At 44.5% G+C, this 23,304-nt stretch overlaps 1 protein-coding gene across 1 annotated transcript in view; it reads right to left on the bottom strand.

The window, feature by feature from the left end:
• Positions 1 to 23,304, bottom strand: part of Fnip2 (folliculin interacting protein 2) — a 112,571-nt gene that overhangs the window by 35,989 nt on the left and 53,278 nt on the right. Inside the window, exons 4-10 of the mRNA XM_059265510.1 lie at positions 21,976 to 22,076; positions 21,806 to 21,877; positions 19,554 to 19,654; positions 19,307 to 19,396; positions 17,787 to 17,858; positions 6,447 to 6,576; positions 165 to 366 (exon numbers count right to left, since the gene is read on the bottom strand). Of these exons, the coding sequence (XP_059121493.1) occupies positions 165 to 366; positions 6,447 to 6,576; positions 17,787 to 17,858; positions 19,307 to 19,396; positions 19,554 to 19,654; positions 21,806 to 21,877; positions 21,976 to 22,076 (768 nt within the window). The remainder of the gene's footprint in view (positions 1 to 164; positions 367 to 6,446; positions 6,577 to 17,786; positions 17,859 to 19,306; positions 19,397 to 19,553; positions 19,655 to 21,805; positions 21,878 to 21,975; positions 22,077 to 23,304) is intronic.

A 23,304-nucleotide genomic window follows, 5' to 3' on the forward strand; every position in this document is an offset into this window, starting at 1 on the left:
CACTACCCTGAGCTGCACCCCACCCCTTGCACACACTGTAAATGCACTACCCTGAGCTGTACCCCAACCCTTTCACACACTGTAAATGCACTACCCTGAGCTGCACCCCACCCCTTGCACACGCTGTCTAAGTGACTGCCCCTGAGCTGCACCCCATCCCTTACCTTTTCAATGGCGCTCTTGAGCCTGTTCATGTGGGATTCAAAGAGGGGGAAGTGGGAGAAAAAGAAGTCCTGGAAGTTCTGCTGTGCTGCTTCTCTCTCACACAAGGAAAAGATGACGCTGATGGCAATTTTCTTCCTTCTCACTATGGCTGGATTAGAGCTACAGGTCTCGTCAGCCAAGCTAAACGTCTCATCAGTTGACCTGGAGGAAAAGTAAGTTTGAAAAGTGGTCATGCATCACTGAGTCACGGAAGGTAAGCTGTCTTGGCCATGTGAGGACACTCAGGAAGCCAATGCAGAATAGACTGAGAACTTAGCTGGTCACTGATCTACCTCGGATTCATTATCTTCTCACTTCTTTGTCATGAAAACCGAGAGAATGTCCACTTACCACACATTATCACCTTATCATCAAAAGAAGTTCAAGTGAAAGCCAATGCTACTTTAAATGTTTGACTCTCATCTGAATGGCTGTATCTAGAAGGAGTTCGAGATACCAGTTCCATCAAAACACAGGCCCTAGCTAGAGAGATGCTCAGGGCACAGAAGTGTTTGTCGTGCAAGCCTGGTGACCTCAGTTCCGTCCCTGACACTCACACACGTGCAATCCCAGCATTCCCACCGTGAGATGGGAGGTAGGGACAGAAACATTGGTGGTGGGACACTCACAGGCCCACTAGCCTAGAACATGATGCTCAGAAGAAACAAGAGAAACCCTGTCTCAAGGCAGAAGGCAAGAACTGACTTCCGAAAGCTGTCCTCTGATGTCTACACACGCTCTCTGGCACATGTGTACTTAGAACATAAAACAAAGAAAGAAACGAAATAGGTCGTCCTTGGTTTTTGTTGGCAGGTAAGAACAGAGGAGAGACTAAGAAGACCAGTCCTGTGGAGTATTCTGTTTCCACAGACACCATGCTTCAACGCTCACTAGCACCTTCCCCAAGGCTATTAGAACCAGCAAATGAAGTTGCCCCTTTAAATGCGCTGGTGAAGCCAAGTGATTGACTGAGCACTCTGGGAAATCCGCTAAGCAGAAATGGCTCAGATCTCATCGGTTATAGTCAAGTTCTCAAAGAACTTAACGGTCCTTTTGAGAGACCCTGCTTCTGTAATAAAAGAACTACACAGCCATAAAGTCTTAATATATATCCAATTTGTCTTCGGGATAATACAATTATGGTTTAACCACAACTCTTATTTAAAAGCTGTGAAAAGCCAGGAGAGCTACCAACAACACAAGAGTGAATAAAAGAGTTCGTTTTGTTCTACAAAGGCACCAAAGTAAAGGCCAGAGTCTACTGCAAAGCAGTATAGCCAGCCTGCCACACAACAGCATGCAACACAGGTTTTCCTTGTCACCAACTACACCATTTTTAAGGGCTCTAGTCACAGTTTATAGTAGTCTGTATATTTTCAACTATATCTGGGTTTTACTAACCCACGAGTTAAGCACATCAGAAGCCGCATGGTTAGGAAAGCTCTGTTTAAAAGGGAAAAGCTCTAGGCTCTGAGGTTTATGTTTCTGCGTTCCATAACATCCCTCAGATGTGGGATGAGGAAGGGTATGAGTGACATGACAGCTCCTGACCTGTAGGTATTGTGTAAATGTACCAAGTATCCCAACAAACTACCCACTCTTCCCTGAGAAAACTCCAGATCCCAATCACCAGAGAAAGCTCCGAGAACCACACAGAATGTCACACAGTTTCACACAGGAAGTGAGTTGGTATTTTTAAAGGCTCCCAGTCTTTGTGGTAAAGTCTTTGTATTAAAAGCTTGTTTCTGGCCGGGCAATGGTGGCGCACACCTTTAATCCCAGCACTCGGGAGGCAGAGGTAGGCGGACTCTGTGAGTTCGAGGCCAGCCTGGACTACCAAGTGAGTCCCAGGAAAGGCACAAAGCTACACAGAGAAACCCTGTCTCGAAAAACAAAAAACAAAACAAAACAAAAAAAAGCTTGTTTCTGTGCACTAGTCTATTTCTATTCTGCATATAAAAATTCTATCCAGGTGTGGTGGTACACATCTGCAATCCCATCCCCAAGAGGCTGAGGTAAACTAAGGAGGTAGTCTTGAACTCAAGTTCAAGGACAGGCTGGGATAGTGAGACCCTGTTTCAAAAAAAAAAAAGAATAGCAACAAAATATTCTTCTGGGCTACAGTGTAAAAGTTGCCTCTTCGCTGAATGCTCTATTTCTCTTCTTTCTCGGAAGTAAACCACTTGGATCATTATCATTACCTTCCTCCTCAAGCCGAGGTGGTCTTGAATAGCTGAACTGGGATCAACACTGGGCTCTATTGTATTCTTCATCTCCATCTCCACCCTCCACACAATGGTCAACTCGGCTACAGTGTAAGCAGGGCAGAGAGTGCCACCTGCTGAACTGCTGTGAGACCTTCCTCGGTGAATAGGAACTAGATCTTACCGGCTTTACCACACAGCTCTACTGAAAGCTAAAGCCACAGAGCTTCACTCTGTAGTCCAACCACCCAAACTGGAACAAACCAGGTCATAGGGAATCGTAATTATCTTTTAAGTATCATTCCACAGTAAAGGATGCCGGAGAATGTGTCAAATATTCTGATATATATATAACCAGACACCTTTTCATGCTCTCTCTCCAGGTCACCAGGTCAACCACCCAGGCCGTTTTATCAATACAGAACCTGAAGCAGTGCTTGCCTGGGCAGCAGAATGCACTCTGGTAAGGATGCTCGAGTTATGCCCTAGGATATCTGTCTCTGCCATTCTAGGCTGCTGGTATCAGCGGTAACCTGATGTCCACCCTGCCTGACCCACCAGCTCCGGCTCATGCTGTTGGATGCACTGGGGTGGCTACAGCACCACAGGAAAGATCTGGAAGCACAGATCAGCCAACACATTTCAAGACCCAGAAAGACCATGGCTATACACTTCGGTCTTTTCCACAGAGAGAAATCAAGTAGAGGAGGCATGGCGGTCCATACGTGTAACTCCAGCACATGGAAGCAAGATAGGAGGACCATGAGTTCAAGGCTACTGAAGGCTATAGAGCTAGACCCTACCTACCTCAAAAAAAAAAAAAAAAAAATCAGATTGTGTCTCGTTACACTTAAGAATATATTGATATATGTAAGTACTTCAAAATCATAATCACTTAAAATAAAAACCATCGTCATTTTAGTACATATAGACAAACTATAATTGATATCAGGGCTGCTTAGCACAACTATTGTTGAGGTCAGATCTGAACTTACATTGAACCTATGAAACAGACAATATGATAAGTCTAAGAAACATCCCAATGGAAACTTTGTTCAATTTACTAATCAAAAGGCTTCCGAGGGACATGTCTCCATGTCTGGCTCCTCTAGGATTTGGGTTTTTTTTTTTCCCTAAGGGATAAAATGCCTGAGGCTCCTCTATCCCCACAGATAGCAGAGCCATTACCAGCTGCAGGATGTGTAACACCCTTTGTAGGTGCCCTCATACCACAAGCTTGCACAATGAGGCGGCCTGAAGTCAGAGCAGAGCCTGCCTAAATTTACGGGCTATACCATTCCTAACTACCTGTAACACTCTTAAGGAAGGATTTTTGATTTATTTATCTCAAAATTAAATTTTGCTTTTTTTTTTTGATATGGTCTCATCATATAGCCCTGGCTTGCTTGCTTGAAACTTGCTACACATATCAGGCTGGCCTTGAAGTCATAGAAATCCATCTGTTTCTGCCCCCAACCCCACCCCCACCCTGTGTTAGATTCTAACAGTGTACACCACCACGTAGGGCAGGAGGATGTTTTTAATGACTGTGCACTTCCTCTCAAAGCCAGAAGCAGTGAGAGCTTCTGATGTCACTGTTCTGTTTCTAGCACAAGAAGCAATCACTCAGCCAAGAGTGGCAGTGTGTACCTGGAACCCCAGCACTCTGGATCCAGGTCGGTGTCAGCCCCTGCACAGAGTGGGATTGGGAGGAAGGGAGGAATCAACAGCAGAAGGAGGCAGGCTACTGTCCCCTCAACAGCATCTTCCTCCAGAACGGGCTGAGAGCCACAACCTGATCACTGCATTCCCCTTCCAGGTTAGTCACAACAGCAGAGTGGGATACAAATACTTAGAAAAAAAAAAAATCTTATAATGAATCAGGATACTGTTTTGTACCATATTAAATTATGACACCAAATGTTGTTATAATTTATAGTTTTGTTATTTATATACCACTATTATATCTTAAGTTACATTTTTTTTAAACACATGCCTTGCATTCTAGTACCTTTCCTAGCATTCTTCTTGCCTTATGAGGAGGGAGGGGCCTGGCATTTCTGCTTTGCACTGGTCCCATAAACTATGTAGCCAGTCCTAACTATGTGACTAGGCTTTCTGAAGGTAAGATTCTTATTTTAGGTGAAGGCTCAGGAACTATCCACAGTTCCCAATGCCAGGTCTCCATTCAGTTTGTTTTCTGAGTTCAAGATCTAGGTTTGGAAATGCTCTCGACAGCTCCAGACATAAATCTGAAGGCATGTGAAGATAAGTTTCCATGGATGGCCTTCTACATCCATCCCCTCACACCCCAGAGGTGCAGAGTGGCAGGAAGGATGGAAAGGGCACCAACTTGACAGATGCTACAGTGACATCAGTAAGTCACACTGGCCAATATTTTATCTGCAACTGTAAAAAATTACGCCAGGCATGGTGGCACACGCCTTTAATCCCAGCACTTGAAGAGGCAGAGGCAGGGGCATCTATGCTGAGTTTGAGGGCAGCCTGGTCTACACAGTGAGTTCCAGGATAGCCAGGGCTATGTAAAGACTATGTCTCAAAGAAAAATATCGTGTTTATTTTGTATGTGTATATGGCTTGTGTAATGTGCCATGCACACATTTGGAAGTCAAAGGAGAACTTCTGGGAAGTTGGTTTTCTTCTTCCACTGTATTTTTTGAGACAGGGTCTCTCTGTGTAGCCTAGGCTATTCCTGGACACAGGCTCGCACTGTGTCAACCTCCAAGTGCTGGGATTTTAGACATGCACCACCAATGTTGTATTTCTTTGCCATATAGTAAGTTCTGTCTGACCACTTGACTTGCTTATCCAGTTTCACCCTCCTAATAACACCGAGGCTGAACCTGTCACTAACCTAACGCACACGAGGAAGAAGCACCCGAGACCTAGTTAATAGACTCCATCACGTGCCCGATGAGGGCAGAGCCAGGACTGGTCCCCATCTCAGATGCCATGATCTCATCACTCCACTTGAAGTCTATGCACCAAAGAGCAGCGGCCCAGGGAAGGACCGGCTGTAACCTTCTCATGTTGCCCTCCAGGGTTTTGAGAGGAACAGAAGAGGAGCCTCAGCACTGATGGCTCAGCTTATCTTTCTACAGGGCTCCTCAGCAGCCTCCATGAGTACCCACCACCATGGTCCTTCCTCCTGAGTTCCAGTGTACTTCACACCTTCGTGGTGTTTACTGTGGCCTGATCTTTCCTGACCTGTTTTCTATCATCTTCTCTACTGGTCACAAGCTACTACTCAGCACAGGCACACGGCTGAGCCATCTTCACAGTCTCAAAACACAGTGATGACCGGGCAATTTCCACACTTACTTAACTGACAGGAATATTTTAGTGACATATGAAAATTCCCTTTAAAGTTTTAGAGCTATAAAAAGAGGGGCCTGGGTGCTACTGGTATAGCATGAAATCTATACTTTGGACGCAACTAAATAAACTTCAGATTCAAAAACAAAGGCAGGAAAAACCTTGAGGCTCTCTCTGTGTATACTCATATTCATGCCTGTTTAGTCTAAGAACTTAAGTGCCACAAAGGTCTATGCCTCAAACACCACACTGGAATCATTGTAACCAGAGGAAGAGATTTGTCCCATCCTTTATTACTTATAGCTACGTCTGGAAGGAATCTGGCTTAAACAGAGAGCATATTCACTCTAAATCACCATCAAATCTAGCACATACATTGTGTAGATATCCAGGCATTTCCAGTATCTTCTAAATAAAAAGATGTTTTTTCAGCTGGGCATAGTGTCAACATTCTCATATGCTTAGGAAGGCAAAGCATGATGAGTTAGAGCCCCGTCTGGGCTACATATTGTATTCCAGGATAGGCTGCCTAGCTTTAATTGACTATCTCCTTAACAATTGAACTTGTAAACTTTCAGGCCTAGCTGGAACTAATCTCAAGGTTTCAGGTCTTCTCCTGACAACAGGCAAGGATAAGCCTGCCAGGTTTTGTAAGTTGTTTAGACTAGCACTTTCCTTAGCCAGAGGAAACACGGGACTCACCTCCTTGGAAAGATGCCATTTTCCAAACTTGTTGTCTGACTTCGAAGCCAGCGGCGCTGGTAACTGCTGGAGGAGGATGTCGAGGAGCTCGGAGACGGGAAGGGTGTGATCAAAAGGCTGCTCAGTGAAGCTGTGAGGAAGCACATTTCACTTTCAGAGTCCGTTTTCATAATGCTCAATACCACTGAGCTATACATTTACAATGGACTCCACTGAGGTTGGGGGCTACTCAGAACCCACATAAAAAGCTAGGCTTGCTAATATGCACTTGTAATCCCGGGGCTGGAGAGGAAGAGACAGGAGAACCCCTGGGGCTCACTGGCTATCCATCCTAACCAAACCAGAGGGGCCCACCTCCCAGGAAAAGACCCCATCTCAGAAAGCAAAAGACACACAAGGTTGACTTCTGACACAAACTCACACAGCATATGTTTGTATGTCTGTACACAAATGTTCACTCCCCTTCAAACAAGTAAGTGAATGAATAATAAACAAATAAATAAATAGACTATATGCCAGGCATGGTGGCACATTCCTATAACCTCAGTACTAGAGATGCAGAGGCAGGAGGATCTTGAGTTCTAGGTCAGCTTAACTATGTAATTTTGAGTTCCAGGATAGCCTGGGTTACATAACCTCCCAGCAGTTATCCCCCCAGAAAGAGTTTAAGATGGCAAATTTATATGAATTATGTATTTTAACACCATAAACACACAAAGACAGTTAACCTAAAATTTTGGATTCTACCAATCATATCCAGCAGGGGGAGACTAAAATTTCTCTCTTCCAAAAATTTCTATATATAAGAAGAAAAACCACACAATTTTTTTTTGACACAGTATCTATTGCTATGCAGTCTAAATTGTCCTTGAACTCTCAATCCTCCTGCCTCAACCTCCCCAGTGTTGGGATTACAGATGCACATTATCACTCTTCAGAAAGAATCCTAGCCTACCCACCTTCTATTCTTAGTCACAGGGATTCCTAATCCACAGATCTGCAGATCTGAGCAGTGCACACACGATCAAGCTTTACATTACAAATGCAAAAGGAAGTATTGCTCATTCATGGGAGGACGCACTCCAGATTGCTAAGAACACAGCCCATGTATATAACATAATCAACATCCCATTCCAAAGCTTGTTTACATTTTGTACTGGCTGGTTTTGTCTGTCAACTTGACACAAGCTAATTATCAGAGGAAGAAGCCTCAAGTGAAGAAATGCCTCCTTAAGATCCAGCTGTAAGGCATTTTCTCTTTTAATGATCAATGAGGGAGGGCCCAGCCCATTGTGGGTGGGGCCATCCCTGGGCTGCTGGTTCTGAGTTCTATAAGGTGGGCTGAGCAAGCCATGGGAAGCAAGTCAGTAAGTAGCACCCCTCCAGGGCCTCTGCATCACCTCCTGCATCCAGGATGCTGCCCTGTTTGAGTTCTTGTCCCGACTTCCTTCAATGATGAACAGCAATACTGAAGTGTAAGCCTAATAAACCCTTTCCTCCCCAACTTGCTTTTTGGTCATAGTGTTTCATCGCAGCAATAGAAACCCTAACTAAGAGACATGTATTTCTCCCTTGCCTATTTCTTCACTCTCTTTTAGAGGTAAAATTTAGGCAAAACGATCAATTCATCCACATAAGATACGAGATTCCCCTCTTCTGATCTCATTTTTCTTTCTTTTTTTTTTTTTTGAGACAAGTTCTATGTTGTCCTCACTGTCCTGAAACTGAAACTCACTATAGACCAGGCTGGCCTGGAACTCAGATCTACCTGCCTCTTACCCTCCTTTCTCTAGCTCCTTCTCATCCCCCATGTCTGAACAAACTATTTCTAGTCTTAAATACTATTTTTTTTTAATAGAAGAGCTTATACTTGGAACAAATGATTTTGAACTGTAGCAACTATTCTGAAAATAAATTACTAGGCGTGGTGGTTTGAATTAGAATGACCCCCCATTGGCTCATATTTTTGAATAGTTGGCACTCAGTTGGTGGAACTGTTTAGGAAGTTTTGGCCTTGGAGGAGGTGTGTTGCTTTGAGGTTTAAAACACCATACCTGCCTGCCTGTCTGCCGCCACACCCCCTGCCTTGATGGCAATGGACCAATCCTCCGAAACTGTAATCAAGACACCAGTTAAATGTTCCTCTTGTCAGTCGTTTTTGGTCATGGTGTCTCTTCACAGCAATAGAACATTAACTAAGATACTAAAATGGGTGACAGAAGTAAATTCTTTACTCGGTGGTCAGAGAAAATCTTATGGGTCTCAGTTAAAATGCCACCAAGAGGCAGACACAAGAAAGGCTCAAAGGGAATATATACCAGATGCCCATTCTACATGAAGAAAACTGAGTCATATTAAAAAACAAAACAAAAACCACCACTGGCAGGGGGTCTGGAGAAATGGCTCAGCAGCTGGAGTGCTTCCTGCTATGGAGGGCAGGTGGTGCCAACCCCCCTTTCTGTAGCCATGCAGACACATCCCTCTGAGATACACTGAGGGCTCCACACATCCACTCCGAGCTACTCTGCATGATCCTCGTCTATCCACGCCTGGCTGCCTGCCATCCTTACAACAACTATGTCTAAACCACAACTCTGCAAAGCTCGTTCCCACCGCAGTCTTTTGCTAGCTGTCCTCAGTACCAAAAATACTATTTGCTCTGGCCATCACCGAGCAGGTCCCTTCTGGCACGTAAGTCTCGGCTGCATTTTTCCCTTCTCGGGGGCATTCCCTGAGCACCCAGATATTTTCTTCCCTTCAGTGAATAAGTGTGTGTTGTAGCTCTTGTAGCACACACTCCAGCTTTTTATCTCCAACATGGTGTGTACTTCCTGAATATAATAATAACCTCTATTTAACTCAAGTAATACTGACAATTCTTCAAGTTTTTGCTCCCTTAGACACTTGGAAAGTTATTAGGTTCCTTAAAATTTAGTATGTAGTTATTTTAAAACACAGTGAGGTGGCCGGGCAGTGGTGGCATATGCCTTTAATCCCAGCACTCGGGAGGCTGAGCCAGGCGGATCTCTGAGTTTGAGGCCAGCCTGGTCTGCAGAGCGAGATCCAGGACAGGCGCAAAGAGAAACCCTGTCTCGAAAAACAAACATAGAAACCAAAACATCAAAAAAGTAAAGTGACAGCAATTGAAAAGCAATGAGTTATCTAACAGGAAGCTTTCATGTTAATAAAAAAACAAGCAAATTAATGAACAAAGTTATAGCCAGTACATTTTTAGCTCCTAAGCCACAAATGACTGATTTTTAGAAGGTCCCCTAAGCTGCACTTAGTGTCACAGGCCTACAACTCCAGCAATTTAGGAGGCTGGACTACTATAGAGGTGAGTTCGTGGCTTGCCTGTCTCAAAGAAAAAGCGGCTGGAGATACAGCTTAGCGGCACAAAACTTGTGCAGTCTGGGCAAAGCCTGCATCACCGGTAAAACAGTCTTCAAAAGCACTGTGTAAGTTTTAACATTCCCAGCAAAGGTCCTTGAATAAAAACACCACATCTCAAAACATCTCCAAGCGTCTGAAGTTGCTAGGACACAAAACTCTAGACCAGCTTCATTGACAACTCATGTACTCCAAACTGACACCCCACGCTGAGGCAAGACAGACTGCGAAACTTATGGGGACATGGAAAGGAGAGAGGATTCTTGCCAGCTGAATCAAGAATTCCAGCATGAACCTGGTAAGGTGGCACAAGCCTTTAATTCCAGCACTTGAGAGGCTGAGGCAGAGATGGTGGTTCACAGGACTGCCAAGGCTATGCAGATAGACCAGTCTTAAAAAAAAACAAAACAAGGAGTTCAGGATTTAGCTCAGTGGTAGAGTGCTTGCCTAGCAAGCACAAGGCCCTGGGTTCAGTCTTGGGGGGGGGCAGCACGGGGGACGGGGACACTGAAAACAAAAAACTTTTTTTTTTTCAGCCTAATTTACATTTGCTTAAGGACTTTCTCCTTTCCCAATGGTAAACTGCAGTTTTCTGATCTCACCAGAAAGCCCCTTGATGGTAAAAGGATATGCCCAGCCTCCTTGTGCAACCCTTGTGGCTCCTGGTGACGTCATTAGATTGTAATTCTACCCAAGCATCTCTGGAACCACCTTGTAATCTCACTTATGGGGGTGGGAGGAGGCAGGCTTAGTAACCTTCTGCGATGTAATGGGACAGCCATCAAAATGCCACCGACAGCTAATGCTGAGACCCGTGACGCCCCCTTGAGGTCGCTCCCACACAGAGATCTTACTTTCTTCCCAGGTGCATCTCTCTCCACCCCTGTGCCTAAAACCTCTAGTAAAAATGCCTTTTAAAACTCCCATTCTTGCTTCATAGTGGCTTGCTCTGTAATTCTTTTCTGTGATGAAGCCACAAATTCTGGGTTTGCCTGAGTCAAGGTCCCTAAAGGATTAAGGGAACCCCTCAGGCTGCTAGGAGTTACAGTGTGGAGCTGTGTCTCTGTCCCCGCCACCACCAACAGAGTTATTCACCCACTGAATATCTTTATCCACAGTCTGGGCTCTAAGAATGAAGAGTCTATGAAAGAGTTATAAAAAGTCTAAAGCTGGTCCTTTCTTTTTCCATATAAATAAGACTTACTGAGTCTGGTTTTGCATGATATTTTTAATTCAAGTGACACTGGGTCTATAGGTTGATTTGTAGGACTTGTCTTAGTCAACTTCAAGTTTTAATGAACTTCTAACGTGTCCTGTTATTTCTAGATCCCTTGCAGTTCTGACTGCTACATTACTTCTTAAGCTCTATTTTTTCCTTAAACAAGTATCTAAGAACACACGTTTACAAGGGAAAGGCTAAAAAGGGTCGGGAGGTGGATCAACCGGTAAAGTCCTGTCCATGCAGGACGCAAGCGTGGAGACCTGAGTTCAATTTCCAGCACCTGTGAGAAGGCCATGCAGTGCCCTTACGATTCCAGCGAGCCTACTCAGTGAGCCTAGGAAAAAGAGACCCCGTGTTAAACAAATGCAAGCCACCCCAAACAGTAAGGTTTTATTGCGGAAGGGGAGGGGCAGGGAAGGAGGTAAGAGCAGGGGCGGAATTTTAGGACTGGGATGTGACGCAGCAGCAGTTTGACGAGCATGTGTGGGGACCTGTGGTTTCATCTTTAGCATCAATAAGTAAACAAATTATCGAATGCTCCAACAAATTTTAGAAATATAAATATCTATTTGAGGAAAACACCAAAGGTCTGACTTGAAATATGAGACGTTTAAACAAATGAAGAGACCGTTATGACCAGGCAACAGTAGAGACTATCATATTCATGTAATACAAAAGTATGGCAAGGCCAAGGAATAACTAGACAATGATACTAGCAGACACTCTAGAGCTGGACAATTTGTTATTTATACAGTAGCTGAAAGAGTAAACCCAAGATACGCATCCCTGTTATAATTACCACACACCATAAAAAGTCACCACCGCCGCCACCAACAGGGCCAAACAATGTCCTCAACACCAGCTGTGGGACATCCACGGCATCGCTGCCCACTGTTACATTCCGCAGCCTGGTCTGAGGAGGCAAAGCAGACACCAACCACATCCTCATCACAACCCCGGAAGCCCAAGGAAAGCCTCCCCAGGAGGCCAGAAGTGTGGAAGAAGACCACAGCCCTTCAGAAGCCTTACTCTTCTCAAGCTCCCTCCCACAGAGTCCCAGGTTGTTGTACAGCCAAGACTCAAGACAGGCTGCATCTCCAGCCTTCACCTGTATACATACTTACACAGAGTGCCATGGCCTCTCCCTAATGCAGCAACACCCAAACGGTGCCAAGGGCTGGGGGTGTAGCCTGATGGCAGAGCACGGGCAAGGCCCTAGGTTCGATCCCTAGCATTATAAATACCAAACTACTAAGAGGAAGCACCACCCTCCCAACTCCTCTCTTCTCTCAGTGCTGACCGGTTAAGTTGGTGAAGGCTTAGGCAAACAAAAGGCAGCCATGTAGTAACCACACTGACTTCCCAGTTGGACGCTTGGCCACTGACAGCTTTGAAGACTTACCCCCACCCCCTGTCCCTTCCTGCTCCTCATCCCCCCTCCCGCTGCTGCCAGCTTCTTGCTCCTCACCCCACCTCCTGCTCCCTCCTACCTCTTACCTGGACAGGCTGATAAGTTATGAAGTACACTCTCTACTTGGATGCTAGCGGGAAGTTCTAACCCACACAGGAGCTCTTAGCCCAGCTTACCACAAATCCCAAACTGGTCTCTCTCCCTCTTCTGGCAAGCCAGCCAGCCAGCCTGAGAAGCCATCTTTGCTCCCTGAGGAAAAGCCCCTTTTTCTCTGGAATGTGCACGTGATCACATGGCATGTGATGTCACTGAAATCAACGTGAGTGTCCAGAGGGAGTGCGTCCTGCTTCTGCAGCAAAGCGGAAACATGTGCTGTCTGAACACTTCGATAATGTTTCCTCTTACTCTGAAGGTTCATTGGCACATACGTCCATGTTTGAAAGTACTGACCGTTTTCCTCACACTGGTCACCTTAAGGACGGAGGAAACATCGTTACAGAGAGAGTGGGAAAGCTGTCTTTCTTACCAAAGACTTTGACGAGGGAGAGAGCCTACTACTAAACTAGCCTAAAGAGACCAGTATCAACCCCAGCCCTATAAACCTTACCCTGCTCACTGCGTGTGTACTCAAGACTACCAGATTTTAGCTTCTGCTCTGACCCATCCCTGTCAAGCCAGCTTCTTATCTTAAATACAGCAGATCATCCACAATTGAGAATTTGGGGACAGTTCTCGTAAAACACACATCTTCTAGCTGTCTCCCTTGCTGGCCTCATGCTCTCCCTACACTGGTTAATTTTGTCTTCCTCTACTTATTTCTGAAGTCAGAAACCAGAGACCTGTGCATGGTTCCACGCTCCTCCCTTGTAACCAACCCCTGTGCTGACAGTCGTCAAGTCCCGCATGCTGCTTCCTATACGTCTACGCTTTTCATAAAAGTTTGAGACAGGGTCTCTTGTATTCACTGCTGCACAAGCCAGGCCAGCTGATGCACAAACCTCTGTGGATCTTCCTGTCGCCACTGCCCATCTCCTCATAGGAGCACTGGGATTCTAGATGAGCACCATCACGTCCAGACCTTATGAGGACTATGGAGAGCTGAACTCGGGGCTTCACGCTTCTGCAGTAAGTACGTTACGGAAGGAGCCATCTCTCTTGCCCCCTTACTTGAAAATTCTAGTAGCAGCCATTACAATCCCCCTCTTACCAATTACCTTTTTGGCTAGGTGTGACAGTGTAGGCCCATCATCTCAGCAAGGCTGAGAGGTAGGAGGACCATAAATTCAAGGCCTACCTGGGTTATAGAGTGAGTTAAAAGCCAAACAGATCAACAACTTAATGAGATCCTGTTTCAAACATAATTTTCTAAATTAGCTTTTACTTTATATATAGACACAGAAGACATTTTCAGAATATCCTCAAGAGACCAGTGCTGCCCTCCAGAGACCATCTACGATCCATGAAAGCTTCAACTATAGGGCTGGGATAGTAAATTCCCAATGACTGGGGAGTACTGTCAGAACAGGGGTATCAGAGCTCCCCTCACCTGCTGCCCCCGGATGTGTGAAAGGACTGTCACTGCATCACAGGTGCTCCCAGGGGTAAAGCCCGGGCAATTTAGACAAATATAAGCATTATTGGATTATAATCCAAAGTGAAAAATCAATATCCCTTAGTCCATTGAGTCCATATTGAAATAATAGCCAAGTGTAAGTTAATAAATGAGAAAAACAAACACAATGCCCATGCTGAAAATTTCAAATCATTTATGCAAACTCTTGCTCCTCAAGGAGAGGGAGCCCATCTCACGTGAAGGGTAAGCAACGTGCACAAATGTCTAGGGGAATCAACCTTACAGTGAAGAAACCTAGTTAGTGAAACCTCGTTAATAAGCAAGGCCAGAGACTGTGTTCATAAATCATGTTGCAAGTTCATACCCTTCACACCATGTGAGCAGGATGGTAGGTTACTTTTGTGGTTATCCAGCTCAAACCCACAACCACAGTTTAATCATGAGAAACCCATCAAGCATATTCAAATAGTGGAACCAATACTAAAAACCATGATGATTATTAAAAACTAAGAAGGTCTGAGGGGAAAAAAAATATCTGAAGAGCTGGGCATGATTGTGCAGAAACAAGTGGATCTCTGTAAGTTCAAGGCAAGTCTGGTCTACATAGTAAGTTCCCCAACAGCTAGGACTATGTAGAGAGACCCTGTTTCAAAAACAAACAAATCAAAGTCTGCATAGACATGACAGCCAAATGTACTGTGTTCTTGGAGCGTAAGAAGGCATTAGGGGAAAACCAAGCAAAGTGTTGCAAGATCAAAGTTAGCTAATGACTATGAGCTGCTAATTGCCTCAGATGCACAAACTAACAGCAGATGTGAACTGGGGTGGCTGCAGGGAACACTCGGGGTGGCTGTCCCAGCTTTCTATAAATCTTAAAATTGCTCCAAGATGTAATCTTTTAAAATATGTTTTACCTCTTTAATTCTAGATAGAATTAAAAATTGGGAACTAGAAGAAAACAATGTCTTTAATTCCTCTGCATTTTCTACTAATAAAAACAAAGCAGGGCTAGAAAGATGGCTCAGCAGTTAGGAGCACCTGTTCTTCCAGAGGACCCAGGTTTGAGTCCCAACACACACATGGCAGCTCACATCGGCCTGTTAATTAACTCCAGTTCCAGGGGATCCAACACACTCTTCTGGCCTCTGTAGGTACCAGGCATGCATGTGGTGCACAGACACACATGAAAGCAACATACTCATACACATAAAATAATTTAAAAAAAAAAAGACAACAAGAATCTCAAACACAAGGCACTCCCAATTTTGCTTCAGAACGGAGAGCCTAGGTTTTAGGTTTTTGTTTTTTGTTTTGATTTATTTACTTTTATTTAATGTGTGTAGGTGCTTTGTCTACATATGTTTGTGTACCACATGTGTGCCTGGTGTCTGCCAAAAGAAGGTTTATAATCCCCCTAGAACTGGAGTTACACACAGTTGTGAGCCACATGTGGATGCTGAGAATTGAACCCCAGTCCTCTAGAAGGACGATCAGGCCCTTAAGCACTGAGCCATTTCTCCAGCCCGGGATCTTAGGATCATAAGGTGGATAATAAAGAAAATATTCCTTTTTCCCTCAAATTTACTTTGTAACTGAGGCTGGCCTAAAACCGAGGCTGAGTAGTGGGGCTACAGACATGCACCATTAAGTTTTTGCCCAAGAGAAAAAAATCTTAGAGACTAAATACTGTAAGAACCTGAAGAGTCTTTATGCTGAAAGAACACCAAGTCCCTTCTACAGGTAGGAATGTGCACTCAACTCAGACTGGGAGATTGCAGAGTAGCTCCCAGCTGTGAGCAGGTAGTACCTTAGGCATATATACCAGGATAGCAAGTGAAACAAAATGCCACTACACAGGAGGGCACAGTCAGCCCTCGCTCATGGGGGACCCACAAGCTAAAAGATTTTCAAACCCTCCAACAAAGTCTTCTCCAAGTCTCAAAACTCCCACTTGTCAGCTGCAAGTTCCCTTCGTGGGCTTTGAGGAAACTCCGGGATCTAGCTGCCACAGATTTGTGCATTTCATGTGAACATGGACCCTCAATTACCTGCTTCTCAAAAGACAAGGAAAAGCAGTTACAGAAGCAATTCAAAACCTCAGGAATATCAAACACATGAGATGCTGCTGACTTGCAAATGAACCAGGAAAATCCAAACTTCATCCTAGTAACGTTTCTGTTGATGTCAGTTCTCTCAAAATTGCAGTCTCTACTTGGAACAAAAAGGGGCATAAATAACACGAAGCTGCATCAGCAAAGGAGCTGAGCGCTTTGGGGAGCCCGGTAGGGTGCCACTTGCCCACTGTGCACCAGCGGGAAGGAGGCCACACAGCACCAAGCAGAGCAGGACCTATCTACCTCGCAGGCAGCGACTTCAAGACTCACTAGTTCGGGGTTGTGCTCCTCACTCCCATCCCAATGACGGATCTTTCCCTTCTTGCTTTGAAAATCAATCATACCAAAGCCAGCTCCAGCCAGTCCTGTCCACACGGGCCACAGGGCAGGGACTGAGCCCCAAGACACTATGCTTCTTAATGCATGCAGAGGCTTTGAGTAACTCATGGAACTCAAAAGTTCAGCAGGTAGGGGCCCACAAAGAAGGATGAAACTGTCCTGAGCAACATGAAGTATAAACAAATGTAGTTCACTGTTGAGACAGGGGGGGTCTCAGTATGTAATCCTGGATGTCCTCAAAGTCACAGAGATCTATCTGCCTGCCTCTCCCTCCAGGATACTGGGATTAAAGGTGCTGTATGCCACCAAACGCAACTACGTATGATTTTGCTTGCATCTTTTCAGATTTTGCCTATACTCAGTGAAATGGCACAGGTTTAATTAATGGAAGTCACATCTCTGACCGACTTCACAGAAATGATGGGAAGAACCAAAATGAACCCATTTTAACCATAGGTAAAATACTTTGGATTAATAACACATATACAAACCAAACGAGGAAATTCAGCAGCTGTTGCATTTCATTAGTGACTCGGGGAACAGAGTTGAACAGGCCTTAATTCCACCCAAAAAGAACACAGGACTTTCAAGGAGGAATCTGGGAGCTACAGCACGTAATAAGTGGGTGAAAAGAGAGGAGGGAAGATACGAAGGCCTGAGTCTAGTGTCACTCATTTGATGGGCCCCCAGTAAAGGAGTCTCATGTCACAGTAGGACACAACACTCCTGGTTCTCAATGGAAGGCTGCCTGTGGAGGCCTCCTGGTCCTTGAACCATGGAACTAACCTCAGATCTGAACCACAAATTAAACATCAAAAGTTGACTTGTACACGAAAGCAGAAACCAAGGGGTCTTAGAGGCAGTATTAGGCAAGGTCGGGGCTCCGAGTAAGCAGAAGGGTACCTGAGATATACTCTAGATCAGCATCATAGCATAGAAAGGGTGGTGGCACCTCCCATGGTCATAGGTAGACTGACCACCACAAGCCTGTTCCATCCTGATTGGAGCAATCAGCAAAAAAACTCCTAGTACAACTGGCACAAGGAAGCTTCCTGCTGAAGAAATTTATCAGTCTCATATAAATCTGAGTATTAGGTAAAACTAGTTTGTGTGCACAATCATTCCTGGATGATGAACTTCAAAATTGCAGGTCCTCAGACACACGAGCCTTAGAATACAGAGAAAAGAAAAAGGAGAAGAGGAGGGCCAGAGTGAGGACTGCCCTTCTGTTTCCTACCTTGCATTACAGACAGTCCACCACTTTACTTAAACAGGCAGTAGAAGGCAGTACCTGATCGAGCAATGCCACTGTCCCTGTCTTCACTCTGGCCTCTGCTTGGCATATCAACTGGTGTGCTGTGTGCTGCGACAGAGAGACAAGGAAAACATCATCAGGCGCTCCAAAAACAGAGACATTTCAAAACTGACTTCATGTAATCTGTACATTTCAAAGTGGGCTACTGCTATTGATGATGGCCTAATATAGAATAGACATGAACTAGATAGCAAATTAAACACATAAAAAAAAGTGAATAAACCAAACCAACAAGCCATTTGCCTTTATGCTGGAGCCTAGAGACTCCTCTGAATGACATGTACAATACACCATCCATGCAATTAATACAGTCAGCGTTGGATTTTAGCCATTTCCTCATTATTAATAGTATGTAAACAATACAATATTTTCAAAATGCTTTAGAATTAAAGGTTTCAGTAGTAGTTGTAGGCAGCTTAGGAAGAGAAATAGTTGCAAATCATTCCATAAATCTAGAAATGTTTATTTATAACCTACTCTTTGGGCAGACAGAAAACATTGATTTTCTAACAGTTTTTTCCTCCAGTTCTTTTCTCCGTACATGGTATTATAGTTATTCAGAAAAACTCATGTCCTATCATAATTTGGAAAACACTCTTAAGTAGCACATGCATCTAGAAGGCTTCAGACTGACTGAGCTGTAGAGTTACTAGGTTAAAAGGTAGATGAGAATGTGTTCTAGTAAATTTTACAACTGTTGTGACTGAACATCATACTTGGAAATATGTTTATTTTCCAAGTTTTAAAGGCAGTAATATAAACATGCTATACTTGGTCTAAGTAGCTGGGACTATAGATCAGTTTCATTAGGCAACAGAAAACTACGATGCTTAGTGTATTTCAGGGTATGAAAAGGAACAGAATGAAAACTCCCATTTGCCTCCCTCACACCGTTAAGGTAGTCATGAAGACTGCTCACACTTGTTAATCATGCCACACTGGACATTGAACAGCCTCTGCTGGCAAGGCCAGTTACATCTCAGAAAATACCCAGAATATCAAGATGACTAGACCTATACGGAACCTAGACACTGCATTTAAATAATTTGAGTAAGTTAATATATGAGAGAGAGAGAGAGAGAGAGAGAGAGAGAGAGAGAGAGAGAGAGAGAGAGAGAGACCCCTGATTGAGCCCTCCCATGCTTTTAATAGAGTTAGAAACTCCATGCAGGTAAGGGTGTAGGTGAATAAATGGATGAAAGATTTCATAGCAGACCCAGCTCAACAGCAGAGGCGGCCTAGGAAAATCAGAAGAAATTAATTCTCCTAGAAACACAAAGGGCTCACTTCACATCAAAACCAGCTCCTATCTGGGCCCTTAGCAAGGATATTCACAAGAGGTTCCTGGTGGACCTTCATGACCACATTTGAAACTAGCATCCTGCCACAAAAGCCCTTTGGGTTTCTAGAGAAGAACGGATGGATTTCCCCCCCTAGAACCTGCAGAGGAGATTGAGTGTGTGGGGGCCACACTGTGCTCAGCATTCCACACAAACCTGCAAAGAAAGAAGCACTGCGGGTGAGCCGGAGCGGTCCTCCTTCGGACACCCCCTGCAGCAGTTTGCCGCTGCATGCCTGCAGCAGACCTAGAGCAGAACACACAGAAGACGCAGAGCACACACACAAAGAAACACAGGTTAAAGAGAACGCAAACCTAAACCCAAACACAACCCACTCGAGTAAGGCAAAGCACGCCCCCAGGAGTAGCACGCGGGGAACATTCGCTCCAGCGTCTCATTTTACCTAGGTGACTTCCAGTGCGACAAGGACCCAAACTGTTCTGATTCGTGTTCAGTTTTCCAACCTGAGGGTCCTGGTTGATGTATTCGAAGCTGTCCTGCAGGCTGAATCGAGATGAATGAAGGGGAGGGAGGACATCAAGAGGTTAACAAGTCTGTTTTTAAGAGATTCCTCACTACAGACAACTCGCCAGTCACTCAGTTTTTCCTTCTAAAGTTTCACATCTACCAAGGGGAGTAAAGACGGTAGGCTGGGAGGAATTTGTCGGAGGAAAGCAAAAATGTTTTGGAAGCGGCCAATCCACACGACTACCTACGCAACCGCACTCGCAAGCACTTCAAAATCTGAAGGAGGCACCAAACTCTAACTGTGCTTCAGAAACTGACACCTTCCATACTGCTATTCATTTTTAAATTTTCCTTTAGACAGTAACACCTAAGATGTTGCTATTCATTCCAAGGGTTTTCAATAAACACTCAAAATGAATTAGTTTTAAATCTTGGCTAATATCTATTAATAATTCAGCCAACTTGTCTCAGGGTGAAGACATATCAGAAATTATGATTCATTTTGAGAAAATTAGAATTACTCACAAAAAATGAGTGGAGCAGATTTTTTTAAATATATTATTTTAGCAAGAAACTAAATACCAACACTCTGGAGATAACACAGCACAATAAAACTAAAATAACTTTACTTAAATCTGAGCTTAATATTTTATTATAGATAGTAGGATACACAAACATTTAGGTGATTTCCAAGATATAAAAAAAAACTCATAAAAACAAGTACCACGCAGGTTTGGTAGTGCCTGCCTATAATCCCATTCAGACATTTCAGTATTAGCCTTATAGGAAAGTATAAAGGTAGGTGTGTGTGTGTGTGTGTGTGTGTGTGTGTGTGTGTGTGTGTGTGTTTGTGTAAACTAAGGAGCTAACTGCTCCAAGGTAGAGTTGAAGGGTTGAAGGGAAGGTTTATTGTCGATATGAGGGAGGGTACAGCCAGAGGCACCTGGAAGAGTTGGGAGCTGAGAGAAAATAGTAAATTGAATACTCTCAGCAGACTGGACTGGGCCAGGAGAGGAGGGCGGAATGGAGAGAAGGAGACAGAGAGTGTGAGTGGAGGGAGGGAGATGGGGGGGGGAGTGAGCGAGAGAGGGAGGGAGGGCGGAGAACACAACCACAAAACCAGGGTTATAAGAAGGAAGAGAAGCTCAGGGAGGGTAAGTTAGGAGGTGAGAAGAGCTCCTCCTGGTGATAATGAAGGAGCCTGGAGGCCAGCTTGTGCACGGTATGCTAACAGGCCCCACAGATGGCCATTTGTCACTTCTGCCAGTGATAAGGAAATGACCTCTTCAGTAGACGGAATGGAGCTAGAATCTGGGGCAGGGGAGTTTCCTTCAGACCTTGGGGTGGGGGTGGGCTGGGAGGAGGGACTGGCCAGGAATGAAAATAAAATGATGGCACGGCCCAAGGACCTATCAGCCACAAAGGCTAACCTAGCTGCTAAGACAGATGGCTCCCTGCACTGCAGCCTGGAGAAACCACGCTACTTCATTCTTTCCAAGATAAATTAACGAAACTGCGAGCAGTGGATCGCAACTCTAACCCCAGTATTCAGGAGGCTGAGACAGAAGAACTACCATGAATCTTGACGAGAGGCTGGACTAGACCCTTCTCCCCGCTACATACACCAAATTAAAACAACCCCCCCCACACACACAAAAATAAATAAATAAAAGTGGCCCTGTCCTCTTCCCTTTTTGTTTTATATTTTCCTGAGAATTAAAACTTGGTGACGGACAGCAGGAGAAGAGAGTAATAAATGGATATCCAAAACAAGAGTCATTTGTCAAGCTGGCGACAGAATAATTCATACAGTTTTGTCAGGCATACATGAGCTCTGGGTTCACTTTCTAGCACCATTGGGTACAGGAGCACACACCTATTACCCCAGGACTCTGAGGGAGAGGCAGGAGGATCAGGAGTTCAAGGCCATCTTCAGCTACACAACAAGTTCTAGCTGAGTTCAAGGTCAGCCTGGGACCTTAAGACCTTTTCTCAAAAAATAGACAAAGTCATGTCTTCAGGACAACTTGAGGAAAACCGGAAGTTTTTTTTTTCACTTGCTGTTATTAGAAAATGACTAAAACCTCTTTGTTAAGCTGTGCTCGCCTTGCTACTCATCCTCAAAGAGCTTATCTAGAAACAGACACACACAGAAACATAGGAAAGGGCACAAAATCCCACACTTACTTATTTGTGCTTCCGCAGAAGCTACCCATTCTAGCAGAAAAGACTTTACTAATCATCAGTTGTGGAGGAGAACTAAAAAAAAAAAAATAAGAGGGGAGAAACGTGCTTTTTAAATGAAGACGTCAGCATCAGCACCCCAGTTCTCGCAGCCAGCACAGGGGCAACCTCACCGGATGTAGTGTATCTTCAGGGTTGAGCCTTTGTAGCTCATGCAGACAGAGCCGAACATCATTTCCCCGAGCATGTTGACGTCGGAAGCTGGTCTCGTGTACTGTACACAAGAAATCGGAGTCAGTTAGAACACATAGCATGGAACAACACGATTAGCACACTGCCTGCTAACCTTTGGGTCTCTGGTTGAGTGGCCTGTCATGACAGTATCTTAAAGCTACAGCCGTTACCTTACAATTATCACCTACACAGTGATCACCTGCTACAGTTCACAAATACTACTATTTTTTATTTCTTCCTTATATACAATATGCTGACACAACAAAGACTATCCATCTCCATTTATAAATTACAACTATGGAAGAAAACAGGTTAGCTCTTTTTTGGGTACGTAGCAGATCCTGAACAGAAACATGGTATTATTATAGCATTATTCAGCTAAATAATTACTAGTTGTGGTCATCTGAATGAGAATGTTCCCCCGTAAGTTCAGACGTCACCAGGTGGTGTTTAGGTAGGTTTGGGATGTGTGGCCTTGCTGAAGAAAGTATGTCCCTGGGGGAGGGCTTTGATGGTTAGACTCCCGCCATTTCCAGTTTGATTTCTGCTTCCTGCTTGAGGTTCAAGATGTGAGACCACAGCTTCCTGCTCCTGCCACCATGGACTCTGACCCTCTGTAACCACAAACCCAGATCAACTCCTTCTGTAAGCTGCCTTGGGCTCGGTGCTTTGCCAGAGCAAAGAAAAGTGACTGCCACAGCAGTGTCCACGCAGAACTTTGTGAAGATCTAGGAGATAAAGGTGAGCTGATTGCGCTAAGATTTTATAAAAATATTTCAAAAACACTTCCAAATTCTGACCAGTTTCCTGGGCCTTTTTACCATCTTTTACTCGAAGGATGAGGTGATAAATGACAGCCTTTGACACAGAGAAGCCTGGGTTTGCCCGATTGATCCCTACTGCTCTGATGATATTTTATTTGACACTAGTACCTTCCAACTTGAATCTCTTCTTTCTCAAATCACTCTTTGAAATAGTTCCCCGGAGGACATTCCTGCTCACCTGTATTTCCACCTTCTTTTGCTTCGTTATTAATCCCCTATGACTTATTTCTAGGTCAACACCTCTCCTTCAGCTATAAAATGTCTTAGGGTGCTGTTTCTCAACCTTCCTAATGTTGTGACTACAGGTCCTCATGTTGTGGTGACCAACCACAAAATTATTTCATTGCTACTTCACAACTGTAATGGTGCTACTGTTATGAACTGTAATGTAAATGTCTGATATGCAGGATGTGGCTACCCTCAGGTTGAGAACCACTGTCTTAG

The sequence above is a fragment of the Peromyscus eremicus genome, chromosome 6, assembly GCF_949786415.1.
Source record: "Peromyscus eremicus chromosome 6, PerEre_H2_v1, whole genome shotgun sequence".
NCBI classification, from domain to species: Eukaryota; Metazoa; Chordata; class Mammalia; order Rodentia; family Cricetidae; genus Peromyscus; species Peromyscus eremicus.